The sequence below is a fragment of the Lipotes vexillifer genome, unplaced genomic scaffold, assembly GCF_000442215.2.
Source record: "Lipotes vexillifer unplaced genomic scaffold, Lipotes_vexillifer_v1.1 scaffold39, whole genome shotgun sequence".
NCBI lineage: Eukaryota > Metazoa > Chordata > Mammalia > Artiodactyla > Lipotidae > Lipotes > Lipotes vexillifer.
In genome coordinates, this window is record NW_006787038.1 from 2,441,339 (window position 1) to 2,457,586 (window position 16,248).

At 48.2% G+C, this 16,248-nt stretch overlaps 1 protein-coding gene and 1 pseudogene across 1 annotated transcript in view; one reads left to right on the forward strand and one right to left on the reverse strand.

Annotated features, from left to right (window-relative positions):
* Positions 1–16,248, forward strand: part of FLVCR2 (FLVCR choline and putative heme transporter 2) — a 64,557-nt gene that overhangs the window by 43,421 nt on the left and 4,888 nt on the right. The window contains exons 4-8 of the mRNA XM_007459753.1: positions 3,120–3,187; positions 4,383–4,486; positions 14,844–14,954; positions 15,763–15,868; positions 16,019–16,130. Of these exons, the coding sequence (XP_007459815.1) occupies positions 3,120–3,187; positions 4,383–4,486; positions 14,844–14,954; positions 15,763–15,868; positions 16,019–16,130 (501 nt within the window). The remainder of the gene's footprint in view (positions 1–3,119; positions 3,188–4,382; positions 4,487–14,843; positions 14,955–15,762; positions 15,869–16,018; positions 16,131–16,248) is intronic.
* On the reverse strand, positions 12,481–13,120 carry LOC103085166 (ras-related protein Rab-15 pseudogene; annotated as a pseudogene).

The following is a 16,248-nucleotide window of genomic DNA, read 5'->3' on the forward strand; positions in this document are numbered from 1 at the left end:
CGTCCGAGGCCGGCCCTCTGCAGCGGGAGAGGCCCCAATAGGGAGAGGCCCGCGTACTGCAAAAAAAAAAAAAAAGAAAAAAAGAAAAAGAAACTCAGAGTGATGACAAGTCAGTCCCTTCTGCCTTCCTAAAGCTCACCCCCTCAGTGACCTGCACTTCTCCCAGGTGGCTGATACCAGGGGTGACCAGGCCTTTCAGGGGCCATCACATTTCCTCACCTGGCAGGCTTACCTTGTTGGCGATAATCACACCCGAATATAACACAGTCACCTGCATTCCTGTAAGAGGTACTTATGCACAGGGCAGAGCACACGTGTCATTCCTGCCCTTCAGTGTGGACACCGGACCCTTTGGTTTGGGCAGTGGAGTGGACTTGTGCCGTTTAACTGTGTCTGGCAACCTTTGGCAATATGGGAGGGACATCTAGATTCAAGAGAGAGAGTCAGAATTTCTAATTCCTTTAAGGTTGGACTGTAGAAAGAATTGGAAAGAATGGTAGCCTTCCAGGGCGAACCCCTGCCCCCTCCACATCCTCCCTACCTTAGCCCTGATTCCGGTCTCCTGTCTGGCTGGGAGCAGGGGATGGTGATTGGTAAACCAAACTAGTCTAGCAGAGCCAGTAGGTCTCAAACTTTGAGCCTTATCAGAATTACCTGGAGGGCTTGTTCAAACACATTGCCTGAGGAGCCCCACTCCCAGTGTCTACAGCAGGAGGTCTGGGTGGGGTCAGGATTTGCATTTCTAACAGGCTGCCAGGGAGGCTGATCTGGAAGTGATTTCTCTAAACCTTTAAGCCTCACAGAGCTGCCCAGCCTCAATAGCCTGATCAGGACTGTTTCTCTCCACATTTTTCAGGGTCAGGAAAGTGCTGGTGTTTGAAGTGGGGTATTTTTTCGCCCAGTCCTCCTGGATAATTTCGCAGTTTCCTGAGGATTCTGCCCTCCTTGTTCATTCCAGGTGGGCACAAGCTGAGCTTGACCTCGTGTATGCCCTGGCCCCTGGCCCTGTTAGGCTGAGGGGCAGGAAGGGGGCTGAGTTCATCCTCCTCCCTTCATGCTTCTTCCCCACACCTGCCCCCATTTCAGGAATGTGTCTCCTTGTGGGCTCTCTTGACCCAGGAATGGAATTTCCAAGTGGCTGGGTGTGTGGTATGAAGGTGCGGCCAGTATGCTTGTTGGGTGAGAAGTTGCCGATAGTCTCAGAGTCCTCCTGACCATGAGTGTGGCAGTTGCAGTCACATTTGGTCACACTTCTGGGTTTGCCGACTGACTGTTGGCCCTGTGCCCCTCAGCAGGTGGCACTGAGCTCAACCTTGTTGCATCCCTGAGGTGACCTGCTGGGAGAGGCTGGGGCACGAAATTGCCAGTAACCTGAGCTGGGGAAATCACTGAGGATCAGATCTGTAAGGATATGAAATCAACGGTTTAAGATGGAGGACCTGGAGTCCATAGTCTGGGTTTGAATCGAGCCCTGCCTCTTACTACCCGTGTGATGGTGGGAAGGGCAAACCAAACTCCCTTCCCCATTTTGCAGGAGAATTTGACCTTCACTTAACTTTGTGTCTCATTCCCCTGGGTACCTGACAAAGGGAGTAAGTCAACTGCATTTAGGCAACACTGCTTCGATAAGAATGACCTATTGTGATATAAATGATTGCAAGTGGACTGGGCGATCTTCTTACCCCTGTCGGGAAGCCATTCTTTGTGCTTCTCTGAGCACAGTGACTCTTTCCACTGGCCTGTCCTTTATGGAGATCCTGGTAGCTAGGCCTGTGGATGAGTCACAAGCAATAGTGGCTCCTGGGAGGGGTTAAGCCAGGGTGGGTGCCATACCCACCTTTCTCTGCACTGAGCTGTCACCTCGGGGGCAAAAGAGAATAGCTTCTGAATGGCTCTATGGACTGGGGTTCTGTGGACTGGCTCCAGTGAAGAGGAGCTCCTGCGGCTGCCCTGTCTATGAACTGTGTCCTCTCTTACATGCTGCTAAGTGGACCTAATGCCAGGTGTGCCAGTGGTAGTTGTGTGAGCCTCAAAATTAGTTAAAATTAAAGACTCCTGGTGGGCCTTCCAGAGTGACCTCTGTATTTGTTTTTAAAATCTGTGTGCATTTTTCTTACCTACAAAATGGGAATGAGAATATTAGGTACTTTCTAGGATTGTTATGAGGATAGTAAGGTGTTTAGATTGTAAGGTGCCTATTACTTAAGTGTATGCTACTGCCATCACCACCACCATCACCACTGCCACCATCACTACCATCATCACCACCATCACCACTACCACCATCCCCATCATCACAACCATCACCACTACCACCATCACCATCATCACCACTACCACCATCACTACCACCATCCCCATCATCACCACCAGCACCATTACCACCAGCACCATCACCACCATCATCATCACCATCATTATGAAGGGAGGCCCTTCATAATGATGAAGGCCCTTCTCCTCTCGATCAGTTTCAGTCTCATCTTAGTTAGTAAGTCAGTCTCATCTTAGTTACTATGGCTTTTGACAAATAACCTCATCTTCTAAGGACACAGATTCTTACAGTATATGCTAGGTGCTCCATTTGTTTCTTGGATGAATCGATAAATTAGGAGAGTCAACTAAATGCTCTTTAGGGTCCTTTATGGTTTTGAATATAAGATTTTGTGTGATGTTGAATCTGAGAAAAAAGTTGAAGGGATGTGGAAAGAGGTGAGAATCTACCTGCAGAGGGAGTGTTGTCAGGGGTCAGAGGTCTGGAGCATTCTGGTGAGGGGGCACAGGTCATCAGGAGGAGGTGGAAGGGGTCCAGTACTTCTGCTGGCCCCTTAGGTCAGGCCAGCGCTTAAGCGGAATGTAGATGGCTCTGACCTGGGAGTAATACTTTCTGGAGCCTGTGTTTCCAGGACAGGGATAAAGGGATGAGAAGGCAGTGGTGTGTGGCTAAGAAGAGGTTCAAATGGTTAGTTTTGGTTGTTTTGGAGTATTTCTTCTTTGAAACACTACCTCCAGTGGCAACAAGGATGAGGATTTCTGACCTCCCTCACCACTGTGGGGAGAAGCCAGCAATGGCCCCAACAGGAGAATGACCCTAATGCTGTGTTTCTCCCTCCCTCCTTCAGGTCTGAATGCTGGTGCTTTTTATGCCTTGTCCACTCTGCTGAATCGCATGGTGATCTTGCACTACCCGGTAAGGGTGTTCCCTAAGCTTGCTGGGCCCTGAGAGAAGGAGGTTTCTAGTCTGTCTGGGCAGGAGCTGGGGTGGCAGTGTGGTATGGTGTGTGCTCCTGAGATTTCGAGGGAGGCGGCCCTGGGTCTCAGCCCCAGCTCCGGTGGTCCTCAGCTGTGTAATACGCTGGTTAGTGTCTTTGAGCTCTCATTCTCTTTTCTGTAAAGGAAGCCTAATTACTTACTGAAAGATTGATTTTAGGATTAGAAAGTAAATAATAAGGTTTATATATGTAAAGCGCATAGCATGGTGCCTGGCAACACAGTAGGTAAACATATATACAATAGAATCACATATGCAATAAATTAAGTTGTGAAATGTGGGCAAGGTTTAATTTTAACGTCTTATTTACTCAGCAGAAAGCATGTTTTAAATGTTTCCAGAACCAGCGAGGGCTGGATACAGGGAATGGAACACTGAGTATCCTGGAGTCAGGATCCCGGGTCCAGCCCTCTTTTGAAAGGTTGAGGGTCTCACGCTTGTGGGAGGGGTGAGCCACCGTGGCTGAGCGTTCCAGTGTTGGAGGTTGACAGGTCTGAGTTCAAATCCTGCCTCTGCTCTTAATAAAGGCCTCATGACCTTGGGCTAGTAGGTTATTTTCACTGTGCCTCAGTGTCTTCATCTGTAAAATGGAGGATATTGATTAACCTTCTGGTGGGGAATTAGGAGAATTAAATGAGATGATATAAAATCATCAGCATGGTGTCTGGCTTTGAATAAACGCTCAAAAATATATAATTATTATCTTCCTATCTCTTCCAACAGTGATAACTGAAAAAACCTGAGTATGGAATGTTTGGATATACATAATTCAGTTTTTCCATCTGTGAAACAGGAATAATGGTAAAGCTTTGCTATAAGGATTACATTTTAAAAATCCATCTAAAAGTGGTTTCTAAGGACAGAATTTGGTTCACCCCAGCATCCAGTATCATGCACACACATCCAGGGTTATATTATGTTGGGAGGAGCAGTTATTCTAGGATTCTCTCTCCAGTGGCAGCTTCTTACAGGCCATCTTGTCCTGATACTTTCTGAGAATTGGCTCTAATGAAGCCGGAGTTACTCGCCTTTGCCCCTTTGCCTTCTGCTGACTGCGCCCGGTCAGATATCTTGTCCCATCACTGAGCAATCACTGGGGCTGTGGTTTCCCCAGGGCGAAGAAGTGAATGCTGGAAGAATCGGCCTGACCATCGTCATTGCAGGAATGCTTGGGGCTATGATCTCAGGCATCTGGCTGGATAGGACCAAAACCTACAAGTAAGTGGCTCTTCCTCTTGGACTGAATAGGGGACCCCTGTCTTGAAATGACATATTCATTAGCAACAGAGCTCCAAAGATGTGGGTGTGGCAGCTGGGGGTCTGAGTGGTCAAGCGGGGAGTTCAAATATATCTTCTCTGAGCCTCAGTTTCCCCATTTATAAAATGAGGGAAGCAATGCCTGCCCTGTGGGGATCATAGGAAGATTAGAGATAGGGGACATGAGGCCTGTCAGAGTTCCATCCCCCAAGTAGCTTGTGGAAGAAGCAGAGGAAGGAGAAAATAAATGTGGAAAAGCATCAACAGTTGGACAGTTTGTGGAAACTCCACGGAGTGGGGACGAAGAGGTGGTTCCTCTGCCCCGTTCCCATAGCTCCCTCGTGGACCGCATGGGGTTAACCAAGGTGCTCTGTGCTTCCAACAATTTACAGTGTGTTATCTTGCAGTTGCTTCCACTTCATTGGTAAGTATTACGACATGCTTTAGTCCTGATTGCCCAGTGCATTCCTAAGAGCCACGAAGATTTTAGTGGATGTCAGGCTAATACAGGACGCTTACTAAAAATACAGATTCCTGGGCCCCACCCTCATGGATACCAATTCAGTAGGGGAATCTGCGTTTATTAAAAAAACTAAAAATAGAACTACCATACGACCCAGCAATCCCACTACTGGGCATATACCCTGAGAAAACCATAATTCAAAAACAGTCATGTACCAAAATGTTCATTGCAGCTCTATTTACAATAGCCAGGACATGGAAGCAACCTAAGTGTCCATCATCGGATGAATGGATAAAGAAGATGTGGCACATATATACGATGGAATATTACTCAGCCATAAAAAGAAACGAAATTTAGATATTTGTAGTGAGGTGGATGGACCTAGAGTCAGTCATACAGAGTGAAGTAAGTCAGAAAGAGGAAAACAAATACCGTATGCTAACACATATATATGGAATCTAAGGGAAAAAAAAAAAAGGTCATGAAGAACCTAGGGGTAAGATGGGAATAAAGACACAGACCTACTAGAGAATGGACTTAAGGATATGGGGAGGGGGAAGGGTAAACTGTGACAAAGTGAGAGAGTGGCATGGACATATATACACTACCAAACGTAAAATAGACAGCTAGTGGGAAGCAGCCGCATAGCACAGGGAGATCAGCTCTGTGGTTTGTGACCACCTAGAGGGGTGGGATAGGGAGGGTGGGAGGGAGGGAGATGCAAGAGGGAAGAGATATGGGAACATATGTATATGTATAACTGATTCACTTTGTTATAAAGCAGAAACTAACACACCATTGTAAAGCAATTATACTCCAATAAAGGTGTTTAAAAAAAAAAAAAAAAATCAACCCGGATGCCTAAATTCAGTAGCCAGCCTTGGGGAAAATGCTCTGGAAACAGAGGCCCAACTTGTGTCTTTCCTGTGCTCCGCATGCACTGGGCACTCAATTAATGCTGGCCAGTAGGGCAGCTGCCAGGCCAGGGTTGTCCTGCTCTGGGGCAGATCAGCATTCTGGGCTGCTTTGTCAAAGCCTCCAAAGTTCCCAGTGTCTGGAGGCAACAGACAGTGGCAGACCTGTTCTCTGCCACAGAGATCTGCTTCTGTGAGGCTCTGGTCAGACCAGGGCTCTCTCTGTCTGCCTTTGTCAAAGGCCAGCCCTGGGGGTGTGGCTGCCTGGTTGGACACGACGAGGAGCCCAGCTGGGCTTAATTACTGCTGGTGGAGCTGGGCTGCTGCCTTGTTTTTGCCATATGTCAGTTGTTTGCTCTGGGTAGCGAGGACTGGCCACTCCTGAACCAGGGCACAGCAGCATCCCCTTTTCTGGGCTTGCTGTGTGGCAGGAGAAGGGAGGGATTGGAATGTTGCCTGGGCGGGGATGTGGGCAGCCAGATGATTCAGGTGAACTTGAAAATACAGTGAAAGGGCTGGGGAGGACACTGCAGAATCCTGCCACCAGTTCCTAGTGTCACAGGATGTCTGCATCCTGCAGTCAGCATGGGACAGTCTTCTTCCTGCTTTACTACTTAGGCAGAGAGAGGGTGAGAGAGCTCTGTCATCTGGTCATTTTGGTGCCAGTTCCCTTTTCCCTGAGCCTCCCAGATTTGTCCTGTTTGGTTTGGAGGCTGGAAATTGGATGGTCAGGTCCCTTTATCTCTGGCTGAGACTACAGTTTTGTAGACAGGCTAGTGGTTTAAGAAGAAGCCTATGTAAACAAATATGGGAAAGATGAGCTTGTGGGGTCAGTGAGAGAGATGGGTGTCCATGGAGTTGGGTTCTGCAGAGGGGGAGGGACTGGATGTGGGGAGCAGGGAGAGGTGGGATGAAGCTCCTCTGCCCTCAGCAGCTGCTTTGAGGACCCAGGAGGGAAGGGCGTCCTTCAGAGGCTGTTGGTCTTTCCCACAGATGCGGCCCCATCCTGTGTTAGTATTCCTGTGTGTGGGAGTAGAGGGAGTACAGGTTTCAAATCCCACCTCTGGGTTCGAATCTTAGCTGTGCACTTCCTGGGCAGGTGACTTTGGATAAGTAACTTGACTGGTCTGAGCTCAGTTTCCTCATTTGTCGTATTAGGGAGAGTCATACATCTCTTTTTTTCCTACCAGTTTTGCTGAGATATAATTGATATACAGCATTGTATAAGTTTGAGGTATACAGCATAATGATTTGATTTACATACACCATGAAATGATTGTCGCGATAAGTTTAGTAAACATCCATCATCATATATAGTTACAAAATTAAAGAAATAGAAAAAAATTTAGTAAAGAGGACCCTTAGGATTTAATCTCAACAACTTGCGTGTATAACACACAGCAGTGTTCATTATATTTATCGTATTGTACATTACACCCTAGTGCTTACTTATCTTATAACTGGAAGTTTGTACATTTTGACTGCTTTCGTCCAATTTTCCCTCCCCCTACCTTATCCCCACCTCTGGTAACCACAAATCTGGTCTCTTTTTCTATGAGTTTGCATGCTTGTTTGTGTTTGCAGTATTATTGACTTACTACTACACTATGTTAGTTCCTATTCACAACATAGAGATTTGACGTTTCTATACATTTCAAAATGATCCCCAAGATAAATCTAATTTGGATCTGTCGCCATACAAAGAGATTACATAGTTATTGACTGTATTCCCCACACCATACATTTCATTCCTTTGACTCATTTATTTTCTAACTGAAAGTTTGTACCTCTTAATCTCTCTCACCTGTTTCTTTCCTCTCTCCCATTCCCTCCCCTCTGGCAGCCATCTGTTTGTTCTCTGTATCTGTGACTCTGTTTCTGTTTTGTTTGTTCATTTGTTTTGCTTTTTAGATTCCACATATAAATGATATTATATGGTATTTGTCTTTCTCTGTCTAAATTATTTCACTTAGCGTAATATCATCTAGGTCCATATATGTCGTTGCAAATGGCAAGATTTCATTCTTTTTTATGGCTGAAATATATGTATATGCACATCTTCTTTATCCATTTGTCTGTTGATGGGCACTTAGGTTGCTTCCATATCTTGGCTATTGTACATAATGCTACAGTGAATATAGGGGTAGTACATATATCTTTTTGAATTAGTGTTTTCATTTTCTTGGGATAAATGCTCAGGGGTGAAACTGCTGGATCATCTGGGTGTTCTATTTTAAAATTTTTCTGAGGAATCGTCGTACTGTTTTCCATAGTGGCTGCACCAATTTATATTCCCACCAGCAGTTCACGAGGGTTCCCTTTTTCATGTACTTGTTGGCCATCTGTATGTCTTCTTTGGGAAAATGTCTATTCAGATCCTCTGCCCCTCTTTTTAATTGGGTTGTTTGTTTTTTTGATGTTGAGTTGTATTAGTTCTTTGTATATCTTGGATATTAACCCCTTATCAGATATGTCTTCTCCCATTCAATAGCTGGCCTTTTAATTTTGTTGATAGTTTCCTTTGCTGTGCAAAAGCTTTTTAGTTTGATGTAGTCCCATTTGTTTGTTTTTTGCTTCTGTTTCCCTTGCCTGAGGAGATATATCAAAAAAAAATTACTAAGACTGATGTCAAACAGTATACTGCCTATATTTTCTTCTAGAATTTTTGTGGTTTCAGGTCTTAAATTAAATTTAAGACTAATCCATTTTGACTTTATTTTTCTGCATGGTGTGAGAGAGTAGTTGAGTTTGATTCTTTTGTGTATAGCCGTCCAGTTTTCCCAACACCACTTATTGAAGAGTCTGTCTTTTCCCCATTGTATGTTCTTGCCTCCTTTGTCATAGGTTAATTGCTCACATAAATGTGGGTTCATTTTTGAATCGCTATTCAGTTCCATTGATCTGTGTGTCTGTTTTGTGCCAGTACCATACTGTTTTGATTACTATAGCTTTATAGTATAGTTTGAAATCTGGGCAAACTGATACCTCTAGTTTTGTTCTGCTTCCTCAAGATTGTTTTGGCTACTTGGGGTCTTTTGTATTTCCATACAAATTTTAGAATTATTTGTTCTAATTCTGTGAAAAATTTCATTAGTGTTTTGATAGCAATTGCATTGAATCTGCTGATTGCCTTGGATTAGGTTGTTTATTTGAGATTTTGTTTGTTTGTTTCTTGAGACAGGCTTGTGTCACTATAAACTTGCTTCTTAGAACTGCTTTTCCTGTGTCCCATATATTTTATTATTTAATTAATTAATTAATTTATTTTTTTGACTTGAAATATTCTTTATTTTGTAAACATCTGTGTTTAAAATAGATGAACCCTGCTCACAATTCATATCCTGGACCCAAGACACAGCACACAAAGTTCACAGGGAGATGGTGGGGCTCAGGAGCAGGTGGAGTGCCTGGGGCTGTGCCGAGTCTCAAGACAACAGGTGCAAAGGTGGTGAGGAGTCAGCAGGCAGGCACACCTGCTCAACAGTCTAAGGCCAGGTCCCAGGCTACCTCTGGGACTGGAGAAGTTTAGGGGTGAGAGGCTGACTCTGGTACCTCATGAGCATAGCTGCACCCTAAAATCCGAACCCCTCTCCTGCCCCATTCTTCTCCCCAGCTGTGGCCCTTATGGATGGGGCTTCTCAGGCCATAGAATCCTAACCCCAAGTGTTCCCTTCCAGAACCCCTAGGGTACAGTAAAAATATAGTCCCTCTTCCCCGAGGGGGCTAGGAGAGAAAGGCAGTGGTGCTCGGCCAGATCTTCAGGGAAAGCAGTGACACTGACCACAGGTTGGAGCCAATGGCCAGTATAACTTCCGCTCCCTCGAGTCCCTGGCTGAGGGCACACTGAGGGTTGGCACTGCTGACCTCCCCACCCCAGAGTGATGCTGCATGTTTTAACACCTGAGGAGTTAGTCCTCAAGGAAACATCCTCAGCTCTGGTCGTGATTTAGTCCTAAAGAGTCAGCTCTTTACATTTCTCATTAGCCGATGATTTATAACTATTCCTGCCTTCCTTTTCCTTCCACTATGATAACTCATCCCCCATTCCTTCATCCTGAGCTACCCTCTCCTGCTCTCTCCTGATTTGATAAGAGTCAGAAGAAAAGGTTTGGTGATTTCATCCCCCACGCTTTCTTTCAGAGGAGTAAGGAAGTGGGGCTCTTAATTCTTCACATGTGTGTGTCCTGGATTTTAGTCTTTAATTAGTGGATGTTCAATGCCCAGTTTTGTTTTCACTCCAGTGCCAGCCATGCAACGCAGCTTAAGACTGATCCTCCTCCCTAGGCTTCTCCCATCTTGGGAAGGTGGGGAGGACCCCTACTAGGGCTGGTAACTGACTTGTTCCTTCCTTAAAGGGCCTCCTGCAAACTACTCTTGGACCATATGGGGTTAAAGAAGCTTCTTCCTGAAACAACGGGCCCTGGAGGAGGGAGTCCACTTACCTCCACCTGTAGCCACAGTGCAGTTGGCAAACCCTCAAGCCTCTGAGTCAGGAGCTAGAGGAACAAGATGAGCACTTGGTCTTGAAGGCTGAAGGGAATAGCACCAAGCGTTCCTACCCAGGGCTTGCCTGCTTTCTGCCCGTGAGCCCCCTTCCCTTCTCCCACAAACTTTGGGTCTCGGGAAAGCCTTGAGAGCGGAAGGCTGGGCTCGGTGAAAGACCACCAGCGCGGTTCTGTCACCTCTCACCTGCCGGGGTGGTGGGGAGATGCCCACCTTACATAAGAAATGGAAGATTGCTTTGGCTATTCGGGGTCTTTTGTGTTTCCGTACAAATTGTGAAATTTTTTGTTCTAGTTCTGTGAAAAATGCCAGTGGTAGTTTGGTAGGGATTGCGTTGAATCTGTAGATTGCTTTGGGTAGTAGAGTCATTTTCACAATGTGGATTCTTCCAATCCAAGAACATGGTATATCTCTATGTTCATTGCAGCTCTATTTACAATAGCCAGGACATGGAAGCAACCTAAGTGTCCATCATCGGATGAATGGATAAAGAAGATGTGGCACATATATACGATGGAATATTACTCAGCCATAAAAAGAAACGAAATTGAGTTGTTTGTAGTGAGGTGGATGGACCTAGAGTCTGTCATACAGAGTGAAGTAAGTCAGAAAGAAAAAAAACAAATACCGTATGCTAACACATATATATGGAATCTAAAAAAAAAAACAAACAGATGGTCATGAAGAACCTAGGGGGCAGGATGGGAATAAAGACGCAGACCTACTAGAGGATGGACTTGAGGACACGGGGAAGGGGAAGGGTAAGCTGGGACAAAGTGAGAGAGTGGCATGGACATATATACACTACCAAATGTATAACCGATAGCTAGTGGGAAGCAGCCACATAGCACAGGGAGATCAGCTCAGTGCTTTGAGACAACCTAGAGGGGTGGGAGGGAGGGAGACACAAGAGGGAAGAGATATGGGGATATATGTATATGTACAGCTGATTCACTTTGTTATAAAGCAGAAACTAACACACCATTGTAAAGCGATTATACTCCAATAAAGATGTTAAAAAAAAAAAAAAGAAAAAGAAATGGAAGATGGGGCCCAGGAATCCCTGCTGCTGCTGAATTCCCCTCTGGTTTGCAAACTGCTGTCCCTGCTCTTAACCTGATATATAGGAGCTGGCCCTTCGTTTCCAAACACTCCCCTTCCTGGAGTGTGTGGTTGGCCCCAGGGCTCTCCTTGCCCCTGCAGTGCCCTCAGGCCTTGGTCCACATCTTTACATTTGGGAGCCCGGGGGCAGGGAGTAATAGTGTATGTGCTGCAGGACAGGTAGAGAATGGAGGTTACTTCTTATCCCTGCCACCCCTCATCATTTTTTTTCTTCTCTGAAGCTCAGTTCCCCCAGCGGAAGCTGGGGACGGTGGGTGGGTGGGTAGGACAGCCCCAGGCATGGGGACCAGCAGATTGGGCTTTCCTTCCTCCCATCTTTCCCCGGTCACCGGGGAGGCAGGCCCATGGCACAAGACGGGGTGGTGGGGAGGCGAGGACTGGAAGAATTTCCCACAAAGCGGGGTGGGGCTTCTCCCGGAGCAGAGCAGGGAACGTGCCCCTGGGCCTGAGTCCACTCCCTCAGCCCCGCAAAGAGGGAGGAATTGAAAGGTGCTGTACCAGCAGCCACACGGGACACGTGGGGGGCGGGGGGAGGGCTTTGATAGGAGCACAGCAGAGGGGAAGGGACAGAAAGAGACGTGGGAAGAAGCGAGGAGAAGCGGAGAGGAGACCAGATGCACTGAGAGAAGGAACCTCCAGGGACCTTGACTCCGCACTGGGCCATCGCCTGGGACCTCAGGGTAGTGAGGCGGTGGTCATAGTACATCAGGGGCTCGAGGCAGGCCTGTGGCTGGGGAAACAGGCTGGAGGGGGCCATCCCGGGGGGAGGGCGGAGGGGGGTGAGGCTGCTCGGACAGGACAGAGGAGCCAGGCAGGGGGAGGAGCAGCGGCTGAGATTCCACAGGGTCACCCGAAGGAGAAGAGAAGCAGGGCAAAGCCCAGGCCCCTGTGTGCCCGCAGCCCTCCTGCGGGAGAGGGGACTGTGCGGGGCGGGGGCGCTCCACGCAAGATGCTCAGCACCAGCAGGTTTTCGAAGAGTTCTCCTAGCCCTCGGGTTTGCCCTCATCCTCCGCCAGCTCCGCCAAGGCCAACTCATCGTTGGCGGCTGTCCGCAGACCTTCCAGCTCCTTCCTGTGGGCCTGCAGCACCAGGCTCCGTCAGGCGCGTGAAGGACTCTTTAATGTTGAGGCTGGTGCAGGCACTTGCCTCATGGAAGTCCATGCCGTACTCTTCAGCCAGCCGCTGCCCTTGCTGTCTTCCCACCTGCCGTTTCTGCTCTTCATCAGCCTTATTCCCTATAAGGGTCTTCTGGACACCTTCTGGTGCATTCTCATCCACATCACTGACCCACTTCATGATGTGCTGGTAAGAACGCTCACTGCTAATGTCGCAGACTAAAAATATTCCCTGGGCCCGTCGATGGTACTGCTTTGTGATGGTCTGCTATCTCTCTTGCCGTGCTGTGTCCGAAATCTGTATCCGCACTTTGATGCCATCTACCTCTACGGTCTTCATCTTAAAGTCGCCACCGACGGTGGAGATGTGCGAGGAGTGGAATTCTTTGTTGGTGAAGCCGCGCAGCAGGCAGGTCTTGCCTACTCCAGAGTCCCCGATCAGCAGCAGCCGGAACAGCACATCGTACTGCTCCGCCATGGCTGGGCCGGAGGGGCTGGGGGCTGGGGGCTGTGGGCAGGCGGGCGGCGGGTTCATCCCCGCTTAGCTGGGGCCATCGTGGCGTGCGCGCGCCTGCCCGAGAACGGCGCCGGAACGGCTAACGCCGCCTCGCCGCCGCTCCCTCGGTGCCAGGAAGCGTGTCCCATCTATTTTATATTGTTGTGTTTTTCGTTAATTTGTCTCCAGGTGTTTTTAAAATTTCTTCTTTGATTTCTTCGGTGACCTGATGGTTGTTTAGTAGATAACTGTTTAGCCTCCGCGTGTTTGTGTTTTTGGCAGTTTTTGTAGTTGATTTCTGATCTCATAGTTTTGTGATTAGAAAAGATGCTTGATATGATTGCAGTTTTCTTAAATTAGTCATACTTTTCTTGCATGGCTTTTATAAGGGTTGAATGAAATAATAAATGCATGTAAAGCACTTAGCAGAATCCCTGGCATCCAGTAAATGCAGTGTTAGTTTCACATAACCACAGTACACACCTGCTGGCAACCCCTCTGTGTTTCTGGCTTCAGCAGAGATGAGTGAAGGCTTTGAGGTTTTATAGTCTGAGTTCCCACGTTCGTGGCCAGAGCACAGAAGGATGTGCAGAGTCCCTGCCCTCAGTCAGTAGGACAGAGAGGGATGCAGGTCCCAGTGCAGGAGTCAGGACCGCAGCAGAGTCCTGAGTGGGCAACATGGGGGGAGAGGTGTGGGGAGGGGCACAAGTAGGGTGAGCCAGAAACAGAAACCAGCACGTTGCTGAGGGTCCTTCTGAGGGACCAACAAGGGGAAATGCAACTGGGCGTGGGCGGAGCTTTCTCGCCTCGGCTTTGGAGTCAAGGACTTCGTTCAGGGCTGGAGAATGTTCTCTCTTAGTTGCCACGGTCAGGAGCAGAGTAGTTCAGATTTAGCAGGAAAAACGGTGCTGGATGTGTGCAGGTGGCAAGAGGAAGAACTCAAGGATGACAGAGACTCTCACAGCCAGGGCTCTGCCCAGCATTGTCCTGGGGTCTGGGGGCAAAGCAGACAAGCAGAACGGGCTTCTGGGGTCGTCTGCATGCCACTGCCGCTTGACCACAGTTGTTGTGTGTCCCATTTGTTTTTTCAGTGGGGGAGGAGGAGAGGCAAGGGCTATGCCTTGTTGCTTGTGGGTAGGACGTGACAAGTCCAGGTGCAGTGCGATCTTGTTGAGAGGGTTTTGCAGGAGAACACACGTGCTGCCAGATGACTTCATACTGTCCTGGTCTTACCCTTTGTAGCTCTGACCACAGTGTGATCATTGGTCCGATGTCCATCAACCTCATGGACAGAGAATTCTATGAGAGCAAATGGCTCACAGCAGTGGGCTTGGCACGCAGCACGTGCCCAATAGATAGAAGGTGGGACGGAGGGAGAGAAAGAGGAAGGAAGGAATGGAAGGAAGAGAGGGAGAGAGGGAGGGAAAGATCCTGTTAAAGTCCGCAGTAGGGCTTCCCTGGTGGCACAGTGGTTGAGAGTCCACCTGCCGATGCAGGGGACACGGGTTCGTGCCCCGGTCCGGGAAGATCCCACATGCCGCGGAGTGGCTGGGCCCGTGAGCCATGGCCGCTGAGCCTGCGCGTCCGGAGCCTGTGCTCCACAATGGGAGAGGCCACAACAGTGAGAGGCCTGCGTACCGCAGGAAAAATAAAAAAAATAAAAAGTCCGCAGTATATGACTCAACTTTGTTGCCTCTGCTTGTAGGGAGACAACTTTGGTGGTCTATATCATGACTCTGGTGGGCATGGTGGTTTACACATTGACCTTGAACCTGGGACACCTGTGGGTAGTGTTCGTCACGGCTGGTGCAATGGGGTAAGTTTCACCTCTAACCTGCTTAACTGGAAAGCTCCACCCATGGTTCCTGAGCTGCCAACATCCTAGGAAGCAATAGGTATCCCTCTGATGCCTTCTCACTGACCTCCTGAAATGTGGAAATGGCCAGAGGTCATGTTTACTTGTAACACTTTGAAAGCCCACCTGGGACTTTCAGGCCCATCCATGCTGTTGGGATGGACTGTGTCCTTCACAGATCTCTGGGAGGCTAGGAAATATATGGAGTCTTTATTAGCTCTGCTTGGGACAACATGGGCTCAGAGAAAGTACACAGGGCTGGGAATCAGAAAGTGTGGGTCCTGATCTCAGTTTTGCTGTTGACTATCTATCAGACCACAGGCATCTCCCTTAATCACTCTGAGACTCAGTTTCTTCATCTGTAATTTAAGATGAGTGGCCTGCCTTGTGGAGTTGTTGGAAAGAATGAGAGAGATAGCGGATGTGAAAGCAGCAGGAAGTGTGGTGCAGGTGTAAGAGATCAGAGCTGGAATTTTCTAGACTTGATGTATGAGAAAGTGTAGGAAAGGGTACCTCTTCCACAGGGGTCTCTACTCAGCTTCACCTCCCACTTATTTTCCTGTGGGCAGTACGTGTGTGTGTGTGTGTGTGTGTGTGTGTGTGTGTGTGTGTAATGGCTGCGTAGGGGATGGCCTGATTTTCAAGGGTCTGGTATGTCTTGATGGGAAGAAAGAGACTAGGAAAAGGAGTTGTAGGGCAGGAGGTAGGCTCCCTTTTCTCCCTGTTCCGGAAGTTCTCCATCACCTTGTTTCTGTGATCTGGGCTTCAGCTTCTTTATGACTGGCTACCTCCCGCTGGGATTTGAGTTTGCTGTGGAGCTGACATACCCAGAATCAGAAGGCATGTCGTCTGGCCTCCTCAACATGTCTGCCCAGGTAGGCCTCTCATTTCGTGGTGGCCTCAGAGCCGTGGCTCTTTGTTCCCTGCTGGGCTTGTCCGGTGCAGACACTACATTATGGCAGCTCAGCTCTCCCGTGGGCTGGTTGGCTGGCCCCTTGTTTCCAGTCTTCTCTGTGCCTTTGCAGGTATTTGGGATCATCTTCACCATCTCCCAGGGCCAGATTATCGACAACTATGGAACCAGGCCTGGGAACATCTTCCTGTGTGTGTTCCTCGCCCTTGGAGCAGTCCTCACTGGTGAGTCAGGGCCTCAGGACAACATGATTCTCTGACTGCTCATGGGTTTAGGCTGTTGGCAGTTTGGCACCCAGTGCCTTGATTGATCATACAGTTGGGCATTCCTGTGCGACGGGGC